The sequence below is a fragment of the Pteropus medius genome, unplaced genomic scaffold, assembly GCF_902729225.1.
Source record: "Pteropus medius unplaced genomic scaffold, Ma_sr-lr_union100, whole genome shotgun sequence".
Taxonomy (NCBI): Eukaryota; Metazoa; Chordata; class Mammalia; order Chiroptera; family Pteropodidae; genus Pteropus; species Pteropus medius.
In genome coordinates, this window is record NW_024349802.1 from 11020869 (window position 1) to 11037509 (window position 16641).

The 16641-nt window shown below is 46.4% G+C and overlaps 1 protein-coding gene across 1 annotated transcript; it reads left to right on the forward strand.

The window, feature by feature from the left end:
• The first annotated feature begins 32 nt into the window (after positions 1-32).
• Positions 33-2304, forward strand: SLC35A4 (solute carrier family 35 member A4). The gene has a single exon (XM_039836296.1). It carries the CDS (start codon positions 380-382, stop codon positions 1352-1354), a length of 975 nt encoding a protein of 324 aa, XP_039692230.1. The 5' UTR covers positions 33-379; the 3' UTR covers positions 1355-2304.
• The last annotated feature ends 14337 nt before the right edge of the window (positions 2305-16641 follow it).

Consider the following 16641-nt stretch of genomic DNA (forward strand, 5'->3'; position numbering starts at 1 on the left):
TGGAGGCCTTTCGACCACGGACACCATATCTGGCTTCCCCAGCTCTCACCCATTTTCCATCTCCAGCTATCCTGCCACCTTCATCTTTGCATCCCTTCCTGCAGAGAGTGGACAGTGGCTCATCAGCCAGCACACTGGGCTTCTTCCCTCCCTAATCCCATGGGACTGGTCCCAAGACTGTGGCTTCTAGGGCCACCAGCCCCTTTCCAGCCCTGACTGTGGAGTTTGCAGCTGACTATGATCCTCAGTATTGTCTCTGGCAATGTACCATGGCTCCTCTCTCCTGGGAGCCAGCTCCATACCTTGATTTTCCCCAAACGTGTTATGATCTTCACTGCCCCTTTCTAGCTCCACAGGCCACCCAGGGTCTGGTGTGGGCATGAATATAGAGGACGGGGGTGTGCCAGGCCTGGGCCGTCCCAGGCAGGCTCGCTGGACCCTGATGCTACTCCTGTCCACTGCCATGTATGGTGCCCATGCCCCATTGCTGGCACTGTGCCATGTGGATGGCCGAGTGCCCTTCCGACCCTCCTCGGCTGTGCTGCTGACTGAGTTGACCAAGCTGCTGTTGTGCGCCTTTTCCCTCCTGGTGGGCTGGCAAGCATGGCCCCGGGGGACCCCATCCTGGCGCCAAGCTGCCCCCTTCGCACTATCAGCCCTGCTCTATGGAGCTAACAACAACCTGGTGATCCATCTTCAACGTTACATGGACCCCAGCACCTACCAGGTGCTGAGCAATCTCAAGATTGGAAGCACAGCCCTGTTCTACTGCCTTTGCCTCCGGCGCCGCCTCTCTGCACGCCAGGGCTTAGCACTGCTGCTGCTGATGGCAGCAGGGGCTTGCTATGCCACTGGTGGCCTCCAGGACCCTGGGAACACCCTTCCTGGGCCCCCTCCAGCAGCTGCGGCTGGCCCCATGCGCCTGCATATCACTCCACTAGGACTGTTGCTCCTCATCCTGTACTGCCTCATCTCAGGCTTATCGTCCGTGTACACAGAGCTGCTCATGAAGCGACAGCGGCTGCCCCTAGCACTTCAGAACCTCTTCCTGTACACTTTTGGCGTGCTCCTGAACTTAGGTCTGCATGCAGGTGGTGGCCCTGGCCCAGGCCTCTTGGAAGGTTTCTCAGGATGGGCAGCGCTTGTGGTACTGAGCCAGGCACTAAATGGACTGCTCATGTCAGCTGTGATGAAGCATGGCAGCAGCATCACACGCCTGTTTGTGGTATCTTGCTCACTGGTGGTCAATGCTGTGCTCTCAGCAGCCCTGCTGAGGCTACAGCTCACAGCTGCCTTCTTCCTGGCCACGCTGCTCATTGGCCTGGCTGTGCGCCTGTACTATGGCAGCCATTAGTCCCCGACCACCTCCACCCTGACTCCTGACCCCATAGATTGAGTGCCATCATCAGAGCCACCTCCCAGCGGCTCCCGTTCCCTCAGCAGCCCTGTAACAAGTGCCTTGTGAGATAAGCTGCAGAAGTGAGAGCAGCCAGGTTAGTCTCTGGAGGTGGATGGATGAAGCTGTACTCCTGGGAGACTTGTAGAGTGGGTTTGGTTAAGGAAATTCTTAACTCGCCCCTAAGTTCTTCTAGACTAAGGAATTGGAGGAGCATCAATACCTAGGCCTGAGAAATGACGCCATCCCTGATAGAGGAGGTTCCCTGCTTCATCTTGCATGAATGCACTTGCTTAAAGTGGGGTGTGGGCAACAGTTGGTTTCCCTTGCCTACCGTCACTCCAGCAGACCCACTTCCTGCAGGCCTCGTGCCGGCTGCCTCAGCCCTGCCATGGTACATGACTCTCCCATAAAGGCTAGTCACCCCCTCCCTCCGCTGTCCTACAGGAAAGTCCAGTTGCCACGGATGACATACCCATCACCTTGTGCACTCTGCCAAGCTCCCCTAGTTCCAACAGCGCCTGGAGACAGTGCCCCTTGCTCCCTCCAAGTGCTGCTGTCCACATCCAGCCTTTGTTCTGGAAACCCCAGAGCAGTTGGGGCTTGACTCATCTCAGGGAATGTTGCCCCTGGGCCCTGGCTTAAGCCTACACACCTGACCTCTCTGCTCACCCAAAGGCCCTCTTGAAGTCCACTGCCCCCTCTATAGCTCCTAGGAGGTACCATCCTTCCCACTGGGTCCTGCCCTTGCCTAGCAGTGTCCCAGCTCCCAACAGCCACGGAAGCTCTACATGGAGTGATCTGGGACCAGGCACAGGGAAACTTGTATAGTTCAATCAGTGTGTCTAACTGCATAAGCAATAAGGTCAATAAAATGTTCCGGGGTGTAGGTGGTTCGTACAATCGGCCATGGTTGTCCTGTTGTCTTCTGTGTAGCATAGCTTCTCTCAAACAATTGTGTTCCCCTGGTGTCCTGAGTATCTTAATCATGGGATAACTTACAGACTAGGAGGAATGGCTGTTTTCTCCCCAGTGTTATCAGCAGCATTTTTTCCTTGGAGGACTCCATGGAGCCAAGGCTGTTTTCTGTCACAGAGTTTTTGAAATGTTCCTGAAGCACAAAACTTGGGTGCTGGGATTTTAGAGGGAGTCTTGGAAATAGAAGGTGCTAGATCCAGCAGGACAAACTAGGCTAGAGAACTCTTAAGGACTCAGTGTGGTTCTGATTCTCATTTCTTATGGATCCCTACTGCCTGTCATCTGCTCTCATGGCCAGAGGAATGTCAGGCCCTGAGCCCATGATAGAATACCTAGTAAGCTTTTTTTTTAAAATATATGTACATATATAAAACAAGTCTTAGACCTATTGAAGCAGAATCTTAGGAAGAAGGGGTTGAGAATCTTTTCCTCTTCTTTCTTTCCTTTTTTTTTTTTTTTTTTTTAAGAGGCTTCCTAGGTGATTCTGAGGCACGCTGCAGCTTGTGAACCACTACTGTCTGCTGTGTAGAGCTACAGCCAACCAGACTTGCATTTGAATTCTGGCTCTATCACTTACTAGCTGACTGTCCTTTGGCAATAACTTAACCTCTCCTAGTTTTAGTTGCTTTATCTCTGAAATGGGGGTCAATTTTACCTACAATTATATCAGATAGTAGAAAAGGCTAAATGAAATAGTAGATATTAGGCACTTAGGGACTGGCACGATGAGACCTGGTTAATGATGGTATTAATTATCCATAATGAAGATTAGCTTGGTTATTACATCCCAACTTCCTCTCCCTTTTAAAACCCTCAAGAATGAGGAGAGAAGAAACTGCCCCTGAAGGAATCCTGATCACCAAATTCCTCCCTAGAACAGGATCCAGCCCAGTGCACACCCTGCCGAAGCTGCTGGTTCTGGGCTTGGAGCTCCTGGTTCTGTGCGGCCAGGTCAATGGTGTCTTGCAGGACGCCAGCCAGCAGGCTACGGTGGTGATGCTCCGTGATCATGGTCTGTTCCTCCCACAGCCCCCGCCAGGCTTGGAATACCTGTGCCCAGATTCAGAGACATCTGTCAGTCAGCCAGCCTTGTCACCAGCTCAAGGCCTGCCTTCTGTCCCCACTGACCTGTAGCACATGGCATGTCTGAGCTCGGGTGGCTTTCACATGCAGGTCATAGAGGGCTGTGAGGTCCTGCTCCGCAGTGTCCCGCTCTGCCTGAAGAGCTTCCAGCTGGAGTCTCAGCACAATCTGTTCCCGGTGCCATCTCTGTCTCTCCTTAAGTGATAACACAGCCCTTTGTAGCCACGAGTTCCACGTTGGCAGATTCAACTCACCACAGTTTGAAAATATATATATTTTTTAATGTTACGTTGTTGTTGAAGTGTACTGTGTAGGTAGGTCAGTCCAAGATGGTTATGTGTCTGAACTGAACATGTACAAACTTTTTCTTGTCATTATTCCCAAAACAATACAGGATAACAGCTATTACATAGTATTTACATTGTGTAAGGTATAACTAATCTAGAAATGATTTAAAGCACATGGGGGATGTGTGCCAGTTATATACAAACACACCATTTTATGTAAGGGACGTGAGCATCGGTGGATTTTGGTATCCATGGGGGTCCTAGAATTAATCCCCTGTGGATACCAAGGGACACTTACTCTTTGTTGAGTGCCACCTGTGTGCCCCCTCTGTTCTATATGTTTCATGTGTATGATCTCATTTTATCCAATGTCAACCCTATAAGATGAGTTACCATTTTACAGATTTGGGAACTGGATCAGAGAGGTCATGTAACGTGCCTGAATTCATATGGCTAGTGAGGAACAGAGCTGAGATGACATGGCTTTCAACAGTTCATCATCATCCTTGGGGTAAAGTCCAAATCCAGAGGCATGGCACATACTGATCTCGTTAGCCTTGCCTCTGACCATGCACCTGCCAGGCTCCAGCCAGACTGACAGGTTGCAATACCCAGAACCCATTTTGCCATTGCTTCTCGCTGGACCTTTGCTCAGGCAGTATTGTCCTCTCTCAGAACATGTGTTTTTCCACCCCACCCTACCCCAAACCCCATGTATATAAGTTTTGTTTTTTAATTTGTTCAAACAAATTATATTTACGGAGTGCCTCCATGGGATGAGCATGAACTGCCCTTGTCTGGTCCATCCCTCTGGCTGACTTGTTTGTCGAGTCTCAGCTCGGATGTCATCTTCTCTGACCCACTCCTGGGTCAGGTACACCTCTTTGTTCCTACAAGTCCCTAGCTCCCCCTGTCACAGCACTTAGCACTGAGAATTGCCTCATCTCTCCCCCACAAAGCTGTGAGGGCCAGGAAAAAAGGTATGGCCCAGTCTGTTGTGACTGACACTGGATCCCAGCGCTCAGCACAGTGCTTGGCTTGACTAGAAAGAACTCAAGTCCCCTACATAACCCTCCTCACCTCTTCTCCAGCCATCAGGCCTTTGACCTGGTCTCCTGCTTCCTCCTCCTTTTCCTCCTCCTCCTCTTGTTCCAAATGTTTCAGTTCCTCTTGGATCCTAATTTGCTGCTGTTCTTTCAGTCTCTGCCTCCGGGCCTGGGCCAAGAAGAACTGTAGGGCCACATCTGGAGCCTGTTGGGCCTTGGTGGCATCAGTCCAGGCTCAGCCAGAAGCCCATGTAGGCACAAAGCGTTGGGATGCAGGGCCCAGCATTTCCAACAGAATCCCTTTACCAGGGCTGTTCCCACAACTACATCTAGGACCTAACTAGACTGGAAGAGCATGTAGTCTGGACAGAGACTCGGAGGCCGTGTGGGGAGAGAAGTATTGGCTCTGCCAAGAGATGCCATGAGGCTTACAGATCACGTAGGAAATCCGGCCCAGTAGGAAAACAGTTCCGTCCCATGTCCCTCCCTTAGGGATCCAGTAGACCTTCAGGTTCTTTATTTGCCAGAAGCTCCATATTTCTCCTTGTTGTTGGAACAAGGTAAGCCTGAGACATATTAACTGGGCTCTGCACCTCTGTAACTCTTTACTCCCCCTACAGCTTCCAGTTGTTCTGGGGTACATGAGGGTACCTGTTCCTCAGAGTCCCTGAGAAGATGCTCTTGGTGGGACCCAGATCCAAGAGATGCTGTTCTTCCTGTCCCCAGAGGAAAATGCAATTAAGCACATCAAAGGTGGAGAAGACCCCCAACTCCACCCCCAAGCCCCAGACCCACCTTGGGGCTCCACTGGGAGACCTGAGCTGTGGCTGGCTGCTGAATTTATCACCTGCTGAGAAGATATCAGGAGTGGGAATTCCACAACCTTCCTCTGGGTTAAGCTCAGGGCTTTGAAATCAGACAGGTCAGGGGCCCAGCCCTTCCTTTTCTTAGCTGTATGACTTCAGGAAAGTGACTAGTATTTTGAGTCTCCATTTCCTCATCCATAAAAAGCTGATAAAAGTTGTAGATACTATGAAATGGGATAAAGAGCATTAGGAGCTTGCATGCCTAATTCCCAAGGCCCAAGGCTGTAAAAACAAGTTGTAAGTAGTTATGAAAAGGGGAAAACCAGGAAAGACTGGGTGGGATAGCATCCAGCCACCCTGTGGAAATCCTGGAAGACAGCTCTCCCTTCTACACAGGAGCGGCCATGCATCCTAAGGGAATGAAAGAGCACCACACTGAGTCTAAGTACTTCGACATTTACACCTGTGCTGCCTTTGATTATCCTAGTGACCACGGGATACTCACTTCCCTTCTCTGAGCCTCAGTTCGCTCACCTGAATAAGGGGAGCAATGTTGTCCTCCCTGCTTAAAACAGTTCTGTGACTTCCCCTTAACTTTCAAGATAAGGTACAAACATCTCAATAGATTTACAAAGCCCTACGTGACCAATCCTCTTCTCTCTTCCTCAAACTCTATTCTCCAACAAATTGAGCTGCTCACAGTTCCCCAAAGAAATCGAGCACTCACTTCTGAGACTCCTTGTTATTTTCTCCGCCTGGAATATTCTTCACTCATTGCTGGCCATATCCTCCAAGAATCAACTTCCTCCCTGAAGTCTTCCCTCCCCTGCCAAGACTAACTTACATGCCACATAGAACCCTGTGTTGATAAGCCCTTTAGAACACTGATATGATGTTATGAGGACAGAGATTTCCTTGAGCCTACATGGCACTGTGCCCAGCACATAGTGAGCGGTCAATAAATGTTTGGGAATCAGTTAATGAAGGAAGGCTCCCCTCATAGTGCTTAAACAGAGGAAAGGAAGGCCGACATCAGAGGGGCCCCCAAGAGGTTGGATAAGAAGACATACCTGTGGTTCTGGGAGCCCCATGGCCTCAGCTTTGACCCCTTTGAGCATCCGGCTTCCTGAGCGCTGGCTCCAGGCTTTTACCAACTGTGGAGAGAGGGTTTAAGATGGATTCCAGCCACTGCTGGCCCAGACTCCTCCAGGCCTCACTGCTTACCTGCAACTCCCGCAATGCCCTGCCCAGCTGGTTGACCCCACTTTCTGTCAGGGAGTCCCCAAGGAGGCCTGAACGCAGGCTCTTCAGGCCAGCTCGGCGGGCTCGAACCTCTTCTGCTGCATCCCATAGAGTGGGCCTCACCTGCTTCACCTGTATCCTCCTTCCAGCAGCCCCCATGAGAGCAGCCTGGAGCAAGCTCAGATTGCTGCCTAGTGAGGGGAGACTCAGAATGAATCACTCCTTCCTCTGGACTCCAAAGCATACTGCCTATAGTATTTGTAATTTTTTATTAATAGTAAAAACAGCTAACACCCATCAGCCTTTACATGTGCTTGATGGCACTGTACTAAGGCTTTTCATGGATTGTCTCTTTTTTTCCACACAGCACTCTAGTGAGGCAACAATTCTAAAAAGTTTTTATCCTGTCTCTCCCTACAGTTTCCAGATGAGGCAACTGAAGCTCAGAGAGGTCAGGCAACTTCCTGGTGAGCAGCAGAACTGAAACTCAAGCCCATGTCTGTCTGACACTAAAGCCTGTGCCTTAATCATGATACCAAACTGGCCTATAAACATGAGTCAGGTCTCATTGCTTTATCTTTGAGAGTGTGAACTGCTCCAACCTGTTTCTCATGGTCCATGGGGCCTTGCACAGAGGGAGGTCTAGGACTATGGTGGCCAAATGAATGTGTGTTTGTTGATTTTGGAGATAGAGGGCCAAAGTTTGTTTTTGTTTTTGCTTTTAACTTTTTTATTATGTACATTTTCAATCATATGCAAAGTATAGATAATCCATCTACTTATCATCCAACTTCAGCAACTTTCAACTGATGGCCATTCTTGTTTGATCTACACCCTCCACTTGACCTCTGCCAAATCCTTGACATCATATCATTTCACAGAGGCCTGATTTTAATGGGTGTGTGACTACAGGCAAGTGCCTTTCCTTCTCTGATCCTCCCTTTCCTCATCTGTAAATTACATCTGCCTCATGGGGTCATAGTAAGAATCAAAGGTATTAGTCTGTAAAAATACTTGGTAAATTGTTGAAGTTCTCTGAAGGGTGAGGAGTTGCTCCAGACTTCTGCAGACTAGTCACCCTTGGACCTTTCTGAATCCTGGTCCTCCTAGAGAGTCAGGTTTTCTCTGGTCTGGAGTTGAGGCTTTGATTGGTTGGTTGAGAGGGTGGGGCAGAACCAAGACCAGATCCCAGAGCTTCCCAAAGAACCCCACACCTTCCCCAGGCTACCTTGAGGGTCCAGGCGAAGAAGAAGGCCACTATAGTTATTTCCTTCCAGGAGCCATGAGACAATCCAGGGTAGAGAGCCCTCCACTTCCGCACCAACTGCCTTACCAGCCAACACCTGCAGCAGGGGGCAGTCTCTGCCAGAGGGAGTAATAAAGATGTCCATTGACGGATGAGGAAAGAAATCGGCCCAAATCACACTCTAACAGAAAGGTTGACTATTTCCAGTAACATTTGTGCACCACTGGACAATTTGTGTAGTCTTTATTTTATTATTATTTTTTAATTACACAAATATTGTATTCTCATAGTAAAAAATGGACTTGTATCCACAATATATAAAGAGCTCTTACAATTCAATAAGAAAAGATAACTAACCCAATTTGAAAATGGCAAAGCAAGGTGACATCAACAAAAATGTTGGAATAGCGAACTCTTGTGGTCTGTTCTTCCCCAGAAACATCTGGCAAAAATGGCCAGAATCAACCTTACTAGAACTCTGGGAGATAATCAAAGGTTTATAGCAACAAAGTAAATGCTTAACCAAGAGAAAGATATTTTCTTAAATATAGCAAGAGATCTTTATGATGTTTGAACTTACCCTAGCCCCAGTCTCCTCCCCAGCACAGAGATGGTTTTGTAGAAAACAGCCCACATTTGCGAGGTAGTGGGCAGAGTACCTGGTTCTGGAGGGAACAGAGCAGATCTTGTTCCCAAGGAATTGTGTTTGTCTCTTTTGACTGGTTAAGTTTTCCCCCAAAGGACCAACAAAAGGGCTTCCCTTTGTTCCACTTATCTTGGAACTCTTTCAGCAGCTATGACACAGTACATAAAACATTGAAAACATTGTTTTCAAAACATAAAACCTCCAAAACATTGAAAGATGAAAGAACAAGCAAAAATAACAGTTGGAGCAAACAATAGAAAGACTCAGAGGAAAAACTGGGAAGTGAGATTTGGAGGGAATAAGGACTTTGAAAAGTTCCCACATGTCCTGGAGAACCTAGAAATCCACACATATGCCCAGGGCAGGATGCATACTCATAAAAGACCTGAAAATACCATAAGCTTTCATCTCCAGCTGATTTTTAGGCTCACTAATGGCAGCAAGTGAGGCTAAGGCAGAGCTATAAATGGCTTGGCTAAGCATTGGAGTGACTCAATACAGAGCCAGTCTGTAGAAACCTGGAGAATTTTGTCTCTTTTCCTTCTCCTTCCCGCCCTCCTCTCCCTCTTCCTCTTTCTCCTTTTTCTTCTTCCCTTTTCTTTCTTCCTTCTTTTTTATTTATTTATTTGTTTGTTTGTTTGTTTTTATTTTTTGGTCCCAGGAGTTAAAGGAATTCGATATCAGGTCACTGGCTAACCATTGAGATACTAGAATGGAGAGACTTCAGTGACCACAAAGAATACAATCTTTGCAAAAATTGTTAGGAAAAGTAACTGAACAAACAGATGGCTCCAGCCCACAACAAGCAATAATGCAAACCCCGAGGAAAAGGGAGAATCTGGTTTTCAGAGTTACCACATCATCATATCCAAAATGTCAGAGCACTAAGGAAAAGGATGGAGACTTAAGAGACCAACACAATGAAAAATATGGTCTTTATAAAAATACTCAAATTGGCCAGTTTCCAACCAAAAAATATGAGGAATTTAAATAAAAAACTATGGCTCACATTCATAGGAAAAAAAACCATGAAATTAATAGAAACTGTCCCTGAGGAAACACAGACATTGGATTCACTAGACAAAGACTTTAATTCAGCTATCTTAAATATGTTCGGGAAACTAAAGGAAATCAAGGAAATGATGTCTCAATGAATTGAGAATATCAGTAGAAGGATAGAAATTATGAAAAGGAACCAAGAAGAAAATCTAGAGCTGAAAAGTATAACTGAAATCAAAAATCCACTAGAGGGCAGATTTGAGCAGGCACAAGAAAGAATCTTAAAAATAGTTCAAATAAAATCCAATCTGAGGGGCAGAAAGAAAAAAGAATGAAGGAAAATGAGCCTAAGAGAACTGTGTGATGCCACCAAGTGTACAAATATATGCATGATGGGAGCCGAGGGATAGAAGAGGGAGAAAGAAAGGGGCAAAAAGACTGAAAAAATAATGCTTAAAAATTTCCCCAATTTTATGAAAGATGGTGAATCTATACAGCCAAGAAGCTCAAAAAAATTCCAAGGAAGATAAACTCCAAGAGATCCACACCAAGATACTTTATAATCAAACTGTCAAAAGCCACAGTCAGAGAGAGCCTTGAAAACAACAAGAGAAAAACAACTTCTTATGTACAAGGAATCCTCAATAAGATTAAAAACAAATTTCTCATCAAAAACTGTGAAGGCCAGAAGGCAGTGAGGTGACATAGTTAAAGTGCTGCAAGAAAAAAATCTGTCAACTAGGAATTCTGTACCTGGCAAAACTGTTCTTCAAAAATGTAAAAATTAAGATATTCCTGGATAAGCAAAAGCTAGAGGAATTCAATGCTAGTAAACCTGCCTTACAAGAAATGCTAAAGCGAGTCCTTCTGTCTGTCAGAAATAAGGAAAGGAGGAGACTCGGATGCTGCCTTCAGTATCCATGTTTCATTCACTACCACCCCCCTACCACACCCCACCCCGTCCCTGCTCACCACCAGTCAGAAGGCTGTCAGACTTACAGGGCTCCTGGGAGCTGCAGGATCCTCAAGGCTCCTCGCCATACACTCTGGGTTCCAGTCCCCTCAGGAGGCTCAGGCCCTGGGCGGGACATGGTGACAGTAAGCAGAGAACAGGTTCTGTGGAGGAGAGGGTAAGGGTGGGATCAGGCCAAATGCCTAAGAGCCGGAGGAGGGGGGGGGGGTGTCAGGTACCCTGTTGCCCTCACCTGCCTTCACCCGTTGTGGCCTGCAAGTACAGCTCTGAGGCAGCTCTTGAGTCAGACACCTCCACTTCACTGGCGTCTTCCACCACCCTGGAGGAAAGAGAGGCTGAGCTCAGCTCTAAGCAGCAAAGTTCTGTCTAGCTCTCATAGAACCTCTGCTTGGGAAGTTCATGGGAGTCCCAGGAACCTGTAAGAATCATCCCCAAGGCTCCAAGCTCAGTATGACCCCTAAAAGCCTCTCATCTTCATGATCTCATTTTTTTGTCCTGTCATCAGCCCAGTGAGGGAAACAGGGTAGTTGGGATTGCTCCCATTTTACAAATGGAGAAACTAAATTTCTGCTCAGTGAGATGCTCAAATCACCCAGGATGATAATGACGGAGCTGAAGAGGTATAAGTGGATGAGTGAGAGGAGTAACAGGGATGGGAACATGGAATGAAGGGAAGTTGGTGAGAGGGAGTCCTGGGAGCAAACCCAGGCCCTGTAAATGTAACCCTAAGCTCAGGGCTTTCCTCCTCTGAGGTAGCGGTGGGGAGAGACCTCTAAGTGCCTGGCTTCAGCATTTAGCCCTGCCTAAGATAAAGCATCTTGACCTCCCCCCAGTTGGGCCCTGAACACTCACAAGCCCAGAGGAGGTACATCTAGCACCGACAGGTTCTCTGCCCTTGGAGAGAGCAGGTCCTGAGTCCTCCCGCTGGGGCCGAGCTGGGATCACACAAGCACAACATCTGTTACAAACAAAGCCTTTCCCCAGCCTTTGGCTCACATGATCCTTCCACTGGAGCCCTGTGGGCCAAGCAAGGCACCAAAATTCAGCCATTTCAGGCAGGAAAAAGAAGACCCCAGAGAGGCCAGCCCACACAAGTGAGAAGCAAAGCGGAGCTAGACCCAAGCTCTTCTGGCTGCCTACCAGCCTCGGGCTTTCTGCAGCATGATCTTGCCCTTGGCTCCCCAGGCCTCTCCTCCCCACCAGGTCTCACCTGCACCAGGCTAAGCGTGCTGAGCACAGAATCAGAGCCCTTGGAGGGCAGAGCTTCCTCGAACAGCATCTGCAGCAGCTAAAGTGGAAAAAGGGGTTCAGTCGGGATTGAAATGGATTGAGTAAGAAATGTCCTTCATTGCTTCCTGAGGGCGAAGTCTGTGCTGTGCCCTGTGCTTGGTGTTGGGGAAATGGTGTCTAGGACAGAAACAGGGCCAGGCCTCATGGTTCACAGCAAGCTAGACAAGTGAGCAGACATTTTTAGTGGGACCTGCTGTTTGTTTACTAGGGTGGGGCCCATGACAAGGTTCTGAGGCAGCTATTTTGATTTGTGGGCATTTTGGTGAAGTCTAAAAACCAAAACTTTCAAGTTTATTATAATTATTAGTATTACCAAGAACTGTGAAAATTAGACCTCCCTGGATATTTGATCTTCGCACACCACCCCTACCTGACCCTTACCCCATCGGCTCCAGCTCCCACCTTCCCTGAATTTCAATAGCTGCGTAACTTGGCCCTGGCAACGGTAAGTCCAGCTACGGTAAGAAGAGGAAGGTTCTCAAAAGTCGCTTAGAGGAGGCAACACCTGAGCCTCATGACACTCATACCTGGTGGCTCCTCTGGGACTCACCTGAGGCACCAGCCGGGGTTCCTCTGTTTCCCGACCCCGAAGCAGCAGGGCCACACTGTATCCTTGGCCCACAGAGCCCAGTGTGGACTGGACCTGTGCCAGCAGCTCCTGCTCTGCTTCCTGCAGGGAAACACAGGCACAGTCCCCTGTCTCAGCTACCCTAACCCAGCCTGGCCTGAGCAAAGGGCTGGCGAAGCACTCAGCATCGCAGGCTCCAGGGCCCTGAGGGCTCCCATCCTCCTCCCATCACCCTATCAATACCCCGTACCTGAGCAGCATCAGAGCCCAGAACTCTGTCAAAGGTGAAACATTGTTCCTGTGGGCAGGGCTGGGGTTAGCAGTGTCACACTCATCTTCCCCTGCCCCTCCTGCCCCTCATCCCATCTCCACCTGTGGATCCAGAGTCCCTGGCTGAAGCAGGTGGATGCTTTTGGGCCCCTCCAGAAGGAGCGTAGGGTGACAGATCTCCTCAGAACCTGAAAAAGGTGGACTTCCTATTAACTCTCATGAGGGAAACTGAGCTCCCAGGACTCCTGAGTCCTGCCCTCAACCTTTGCCCCCGTTTCCTAATCTAAGATGGCCTAGCCCGCTCTCTCTCCCAAGAGGCTCTCCCAGGCTGCACTGCCTCTGAGAATGAATGTGTGCGCTTCTTACCTGATCTTCTCCCGGACTCTACTTCCACTACCACAGTCAGCATGGCTTGTGGGTTGTCAGTGAGGGCGGAAGGGTCAGTGAGGGCAAAGAGGTCTGAGCTGCCCTGGCCCAAACCAGTCCCTGCGCTTACCGCCTCTCTACACTCCATGGCTTCCATGCCTCTCAGATTCCCCTCAATAATTCATCTCCCTGATCTGAGGCTCTCTGGGTGGGGCCACTAAATAATAACTTATCAAAAGTGAGAGTCCCCTCTTTTCTGAGTCAGTCAGAAAATTGCATGGGCTTCTTTTTTTCTTCTTATGAAAAATGTTCAACACATCTGTGTAGCAAATAATATATTGAAACTCCAAGCCCCCAGCATCAGCAATTATCAACTTATGGACAGTCTTATTCCTTCAGTTCGCCTCCCCATCTCAATGGATTCTTTTGAAGCAAATCCCAGATGTCTTATTAGTTGTTCATCCATAGCTATTTCAGTATATATAAAAAATTACCACCCCTTTAAAAAGTAACAGCTTTATTGAGATATAATTCATATGCTGTACAATTCACCCATTTAAAATATACATGTCAATGGTTTTTAGTGTGCTTGCAAATATGTGTAACTGTCACCACAGTTAATTTTAGAACATTTACATCATTTTTAAAGAAACTTGGTTCCCTTTACTATGACTTCCTTAACCAATCACCCTCCACCCCTAGGCAATCACTAATCGTTCTGTCTCTATAGATTTACTATTCTGAATATTTCATACAAATAGAATCTTACGCTATGTCACCATTCTGTGACTGACTTCTTTCACTTAGTTTGTTTTCAAGGTTCATCCACGTGTCAGTGTTTCTTTCCTTTCTATAGCTGAATAATGTTCCATGTAAGGATGAAATGACTTCTGTCACCAACCACAGAGTTTGACCAACTTCACAGCTAAGAGGACAGCCCTCCACAAGACTGCCCTTACTTTAGGCACTGGTCTCAAGCTCAGATGTCCCCAGTCCTCCCTCCCTCTGACCGGTTATCTACACTTTCAGGTGTTCTCACCACTCCTGCAAGTCCCATAATTCACTAGAACAACTTATAGAACTCAGAAAACTCATTATGCTTACTATGCCTGACACTAATACTCTGACACCACTAGATGACCTAAATTTTGATCCAGTTCTGACACTACTAGAATTAGCTCCAAATCCCACATGTTACAATGCAAGGTCCTCAACAAGACTGCTCTTATTTCAGATGCCAGCCACAAGTGTGGTCCCCAGGTTACTTGCACTACTGTCTGACTTGGCTACAGATTTGGAGGTTCCCATGACCACCCTTCAGTTTCAGTAATTCACTAGAATGATTCGGAGAACTCAGGCAAGTGAGTGCTTATGATTACCTTTTTATTATGAAGGGTGCAAATGAAGAGGTACATAGGAAAGCTCAGAAGGGTCCTAGGCGCAGGAGCTCCTGCCCCTGTGGAGTTGGGGTGCAACACCACCCCCAGCAGCACATCAATGTGTTCACCAACCAGGAATCTCCCTGAGCCTCGCTGTCCATTCTATTCCCTCTGCAGGAAACATCAACCACCCATTTTCTTTAAGGAACCCTTTTTATCTCACATCCTACGCTTAGAATAACTTGAATTCCTACTTCTCCTTCAAAACCCTAGTTCCAGTGTCACTTCCTCTGTGATGACCTTATCCTTGTCCAGTCAGAACTAGACATTCACTAGGACTCCATTTCTCCCTACACATCCCACTTATAATACTTGTCATTATGGTCCATCACTGCTTACAGTTTAATTTCCTCCCTCTGAATCTTTTTGAAATTGAGGTGAAATTCACAATACATATAATTAACCGTTTTAAAGCATATAGTTCAGTGATATTAGTGTATTCACAATGTTGTGTGACCATCATTTCTCTTTAGTTTCAAAACTTTTTCATCACCCTCCAAAAGTGAACAATACCCATTAAGCAATCACTTCCCATTCCCCTGCTTTCTCTTCCCCAGGGAACCGGCTTTCTGTCTCTGTGGATTTGCCTATTCTGAATATTTTATATGAAAGAAATCATAGTATAAGTGACTGTTAGCATCTCACTTCTTAGCATTAGTTTTCAAGGTTCATCCAAGTTGTGGCATGAATTAATACATGCCCATTCTTGGCTGGATAATATTTTATTGTATGTATATACCGCAATTTGTTTATCCATCATCCACTGATGGACACTTGGGTTTTTACCACCTCTTAGCTATTATGAATAGCTAAGACATTTGTGTGCAAGTTTTGTGTGGACAAATGTTTTCATCTCTCTTATTTTCACTTATCTATATGTACATATGTCTTTTATTTCATACCAATAAGTGGAATTGATAGGTCATATGGCGATTATATTAAACTTTTGATGAACCACCAAACTGTTTCCACGGTGGCTGTACCATTTTGCATTCCCATGAGTGATGTATGATTGTTCCTATTTCTCCATATCCTTGCCAACAATTTTTTTCTTTTTATTAGAGTCACACTGTATGCGTGAAGTGGTACCTCATTGAGTTTTTGACTTGTGTTTCCTTAATGACCAATGATTTTGAGCATCTTTCACATGCTTCTTGGGCATTTGTACATCTTCGTTGGAGAAATGGCTATCCAATTCTTTTCTCCCATTTTTAACTTGGGTTCATGTCTTTTTGTTGCTGAGTCGTAGGAGTTCTAAATATACTCTGAATGCTAGATCATTATCAGGTATATAATTTTCAAATATTTTCTCTCATTTTGTAGTTTGTCTTTTCATCTTTTTGATAATGTCTTTTGGTACACACGTTTTTAATATTAACGAAATCCAGTTTATCATTTTTCTTTTGTTGCTCTTGCTTTTGGTATCATATCTAAGAATTAATTGCCAGATAAGAGGTCATGAAGATTAATATCTGTGTTTTCTTCTAAAAACTTTATAGTTTTAGCTCTTACATTTAGTTAATTGTTCCTTTTTGAGTTAATTTTTGTATATGGTCTGAGGTAAGGGTCCAACTTCATTCATCTATCTGGATATCCAGGTGTCCCAGTGCCATTTGTTTAAAAGATTAGTCTTTCCATATTGAATGTTCTTGACATACTTATCAAAATCAGCTGTCCATAGAAACATGGGTTTGTTTCTGGACTCCACTTCCCTTCCACTGATCTCTATGTTTGTTTTTATGCCAGTACACTGTTTTGATCAGTGTTGCCTCACACTAATTTCGAAATCAGGAAGTGTGAGTATTCCAACTTTGTTCTTCTTTTAAAAGATTGTTTTGTTCATTCCACATATGTTGAAATCCACATGAACTTTTGAATCATCTTGTGAATTTATAAAAAAAAATCAGTTTGACTCGTAAAAATTAATTGAATCTGTAGATCAATTAGGGGAGAATTGACATCTTAACATTCCATAAATATGGAATGTTATTCCATTTATTTAGATC